The sequence below is a fragment of the Triticum urartu genome, chromosome 3A (genome assembly GCF_056163025.1).
Source record: "Triticum urartu cultivar PI428250 chromosome 3A, HENAU_Tu73, whole genome shotgun sequence".
In the NCBI taxonomy this organism is placed as follows: domain Eukaryota; kingdom Viridiplantae; phylum Streptophyta; class Magnoliopsida; order Poales; family Poaceae; genus Triticum; species Triticum urartu.
The window spans coordinates 36651594-36656755 of NC_141875.1; the positions used below are offsets into that span (position 1 = coordinate 36651594).

The 5162-nt window shown below is 46.0% G+C and overlaps 1 protein-coding gene across 1 annotated transcript; it reads right to left on the reverse strand.

Annotated features, from left to right (window-relative positions):
- Window positions 1–1803: 1803 nt before the first annotated feature.
- LOC147978256 (uncharacterized protein At2g39795, mitochondrial-like) lies at window positions 1804–3069 on the reverse strand. Its single transcript, XM_087516542.1, has 3 exons — window positions 2692–3069; window positions 2108–2496; window positions 1804–1966 (listed from the first exon to the last, which is right to left on the reverse strand). The coding sequence occupies exons 1-3, from the start codon at window positions 3067–3069 to the stop codon at window positions 1804–1806; spliced, it is 930 nt and encodes a 309-aa protein (XP_087372668.1).
- Window positions 3070–5162: the final 2093 nt, after the last annotated feature.

Sequence of the window (5162 nt, forward strand, 5' to 3'; positions counted from 1 at the left end):
CTAGCTAGGTTTAATTTTTACTAATTTACTAAAAAAATATACTCTATGCAAGAACAGAGTGAGGAGAGATGAGGGAGGGAGGAGGGGGAGGGGGTGGGGGAGGGAAGAGGACCAGAGGAGGGAGGAGAGAGGAGGAGGGGGCTTGGGCGGAGGAGAGGAGGAGGGCTTGGTGGAGGAGGAGGAGGGCCCTTGGGCGGAGGAGAGGAGGGAGATGAGGGCATACCGAGGAAGGAGGAGGGAGATGAGGGCATACCGAGGAAGGAGGAGGGAGGACGGCCGCGGCAATGCGGTGGCGACGGTAATTAATGCGGAGGCGGCCGAGGCAGAGTGAGGCAGCGGGGAGTGAGGGGAGGAAGAAGAAGGCTGGGTGCGGGGGATAGAACTTGGGATAAGGCACCCATAGCAGTAGCGCGCTCCCTGGGCTAGCGCTACTACTATACCTAGTCTGGCGGCAACCTCGTCCCAACCATAGTAGTAGCGATGTTTAGTAGAGATGCGCTACTACTACGTGGATATCAGTAGCACGGTTTTTCCTAACGCGCTACTGCTAAGTAGCGGTAGCGCCTTATTTTAAACCGCGCTGCTGATAAGGTTCTGTGTATAAGGCTTTCCATGGTAGTGAGTTGATTATGATAGTTGTGCACAATTTTGCAAGTAATCTACCACAGTGACAGAAAGTGAAAAAACTTGTATTATGTTGTTGCCACTAGGGATAAAAATATGGTTGCAGTTTTCTTTTGAATGCGGTGTGAAGACAATATATCATCTACTTCATGTCATTGCACTTATTGTAATACTCTGTTTTTACTTAATACTTAATACTTTAAGATGCATGTTGGATATCGATCTTGTATGGGGCATTAGCTATAGATGCAGTTGTGTTAAAAAACTATAGATGCAGTTGGATAACAAGATATAGGGACATGATGCTCATATGTTGATTATTCCATGGATAGTCATCGTTATATAAACTGTAATTTAAACGATGCACAACTGCAATTTGTTCACCACACCATGGATCTCAGTGATCGCACCATGGATCCTGGTCCATCTTCCTCTTACATTCTTTCAACCTAGATTAAATGCTCTTTTCAATTCCTTACTTTTACCTTTTCGTTGCAATCAAATCTTCCATACACTTGTGTTTTTAATCCTTGTAATTAGCAAGCCAGTGAGACTAGCAACCTCACTAGTCCTGTCGGGGGCAAAGGTAGTTTTGTATTCTCTGTGCAGGTACTAATCATTGGCTAAATAATTTAGGAAAAGGTTAGCTCTAGGTCTAAAAACATACAACTGCTTGCTACACTTTAACTAAATTCATATTTTTTAAATTTACAATCACGTAAGTATAGCATTAGAAATGGCTCCACTGAGTAATAGGAATTTCTTGCTCGACATGAAATACAATTTGGGTCTTTCTCACTCCTGCTTTAATGTTTTGAGTTTTATCCAACTTTCACTTTTTAAAGTAGTTCATTTTATTAATTCTATCGGCTACCTCTCTAATTTCTGTTTCAAAATTTCTGACGTATGCATTTCAGCTTGGAAGCAACAATTGCCTAGCTGGACATCACACATGATTAAATTAATAAACTCACTTGGGAACTGAAGTACACTATAGGAATAAGCAAATCACATAACATATATAGCGAATAACAAAGCACCCTAATTAAAATGGTTTCGGCTTTCTGTGGGTCGAGCATTACAATCCTAGAGGAGATAAAGCAAAAGCAACCATGCACACTTCTGAAGAGTCATATGATCATGTTGCCTTTCTCATGAACATTATATGAACGGTGAGGATCAGTCTTTCTTGACGAAATCCTGCAGCTTGGTCAGCATCAGAAGATCCTTGGACTGGACCTTGCTGCTCATGTACCCACACAACAAGTTTGTCGTCGTTGGCGTGACCCCGCGCAGGTCCAGATACTTCACGAATGACTTCTGCAGGTTCTCATCGAGCTTACTGCATGAGATCGACGTGCGGTGAGTAGTTAATTAATAAGCGCGTCACCGATTAGTAATTGAAGAGAGCCTTCAACAAGGCAAGACACCAAAAAGTGTTGCCAATTAATCCATCTAGGCAAATTAGTCTTAATATTCTTACTCGAACTCGTAATATGTAGCCTGAACATCATCTTTAGCTGTCCGCGACAACATGCGCATGGAATGGATGGTGATATTGTCGGGATACGCGAAGCAGGTGAACGCAAGCTTTGAGCCATCGCCCTTGGAGATGGTGACTTCTAGGTTGATGGTAGATCTTAATTTGTTCTTCAGGCCACCGTCTTCTTCTAGATTCTCGTTCGAGGTTGCCGAAGACAATTCTACATCCTCATGTGAGGTGCATGAGGAGTTGTTCTCGTCGTCGTCCAAGCAGGGCTTTGATGCCACAACCTCAATCTTCTCGCCCTTTAAAGTTCTTGTAAGTGTAATGCTGACACGACACTTATTTTCAGAGATTTCAAAGGGAAAGTAATCCCCGGTGTCCTCTATCTGTTCAAGATAGGAAAAATTTGAGGGCAAAACAACAACTCGGATCCTCAAGCAGGATTAAAGGCATCAACAAGAAGTCAGATTCTCAAGCAGGATTAAAGGCATATTTGATCGAGGTCACAAAGATCAGAACAGTCCCAATCGATCCCAAGTTGCCAACCATGCATGGGATCGCAGTTAGCACAGGCAGAGTACCTTAGCGAGGAGACACTGGAGCTCGGTGGGGGGCGCGCCGTCGTCCTTGTTGCGGGACTTGATCGCGGAGTCGATGGCGCCGAGGAGCTCAAGGTCGAACATAGTGGCGCTCAGGGATTCGGTCTCGGTCAAGAAGGCACGGAGGGGGCCCAACACGGTACGGGCGGACTCCTCGGTCACGGTGCTCTGAAGGTAAGAGTCCAGTGCGGCGATGAGGGAGGCGCCGTAGGACTCGAAGGAGGAGACTGCGGCGTCGAGGGACGAGGACGAGCTCCACCTGCTCGCCATCGCCGACGAGGACTTGGGGCGGAGAAGCGTGGAGGCCCGGCGGAGGATGGGTAGGGAGGAGGCCCGACGGGCCGCGGCGAGGAGGGCCATGGCGCCGGTGAAGAGGGTTTTTCTTCCAGAATTTAAGAGGGTTTTAGGGAGGAGGGTTTTGGTTGTCTGAGAAAAAGAAGCCCACCTGTCAGGAAGGGCTTAAACCTGCACGATGTGCTTGCTGAAAAAGAAAACGAATTTGAACAAGTTTTCCCTATACCGTTCGCAGGGTCTTGCAGTTTCCAGGCAGGAATTAATATTATCTTCTTCGAAAATTAAACTACTCTTTTTTGTGTGAAAAATATTTATAGATCTATTACAAAAGTTTATCAGAAATATAAAGCACGTCAAACATGATAAAATTCACATCAAGGTACCTAGACCACCGAATGACCACTACCGCCGTCAAAATAAGCTAGCCGCCGACACACCATTGTCTCCACTCCCATGCCGCAGCTACCTTGACCTTGTCGATCACAGCCGGGAAGTCTTCATGCAAATGCCCCTAAGGACCACCACCCTGGAGCCTTAGTCGTCACCGATGAACCCGTGAATAGATATCAAGAAACAGACACCAAATCTCGACATCGCGCATGCATGACAAAAAACCCTAACCTTGTCACCTCAAGGAGACGGCAGGAATCTAATCTAGAGCATCATCTAGATGGACGGACTCAAGGAGGACCGGAGACTAAGAAGTCTGACTTTGACGGATTTATTGATTGGTTAAACATAGTAGATCAGATCAAACAAAATTAAATGATGATGATCACCAAATATCTGCGATAAATTGGAAGTTACACAAGTCTTTTGAAAAAAAATCTGCATTCGTTAAGGTACTGACTGATGACCACATACTCCACCAGTTGCAACATCCGCTAGTGCGTAGGTTGCTTGGGTTGTAGCAATCAAATTCACCAGTTCCAGCATGCCAACACCATGGTTCCAACATCTACGACAGTTGGTTGTAGCTTTGGTTTCCTCGTCGGTTCCAACTTCTCCGTACACTCATTCTAGCACCCTGACACCGTGGTTCTAACATCTCCCGCAGGTGGTTTCAGCTTTGCTCCTCCGTCGAAGCTTTGGCTATTGTGGTTCCAGCTTCTCTGCACACTGGTTCCAGCACCCCACACCATGGTTCTTCCAGTTACGACAATAGCTGATCAACACAAAACCTACCGCTAGTCGCTGCTTGCAGCACCTTTCTCTGATGGTTGCCGCGCCAACGAACACTGGTTCCAATATACATCAACAATGGTTGCAGCTCCGAGGAAAATATCTGGTGCACCGGAGCTTGTGGTGCTACTGGTGCACTGAACTCACATTGTGCTTATAGAATGTTCAAAAAAATTTGAAAAAATTAGCACACTCACCCAACATCAATGTAGGTTGTCAAAAAAATTTCAAGTCAAAATTCGAAACACAACTTGAAAAACAAAAATGACAAAATCAACACTGAATAGTACACAACATAACTTGGGCTTTAGATTTGGCCCATTATCACACTGATGTCAAATCTGCCATTTTTGTATCTCATAAAATATTTTAAATTTATACACGGATTTTTTTGACATCATACATTGCGTTAACGTGCTAGACTTTTTTCAGATTTTTTAAAACATTCTAGGGCATCCGGTGCACTAGTAGCACCACAAGTGCGGGTGCACCGAATACATTCCCTGCAGCTCCATCACTTGAAGGTTCTAGCACGGCTGCCCCCATCCCCCTAGGTTGCAGCTCCTCGGCACCCGATTCCAGCATGACAAGTTGTCGCTTCCAGCACGAGCGGCCACCGCTTGCAAAAAATTTAGTCCTCAGTTCCAGCACGGCTATGCGTGCATGGGTCATGGCGCACCATGGCTCCTCTAAGCTGCAGGGTGTTTGATTGCGTTGTGAGCCATAGTGCGACCGCTATTTGAGAGCTCCTTGCCGGTATTTTTTGCGAGAGGGAGGGACAAAAGATGAGTGGCGGGGAAACGACAAATCGAGCGATGGGGTGTGGCAAGGGCGTCGCGTGGCAGGCTATTTGGGTGCTCCTCACTGGTTATTGGAGAAGGATGAGCGCAAAGGAAGATATCAAAATGAGAGAGAGAGAGAGGTGGATTTGAGGGCGGTGGAACAAGATAAGGAAAGAGATGGATGTTTTTAGCCGT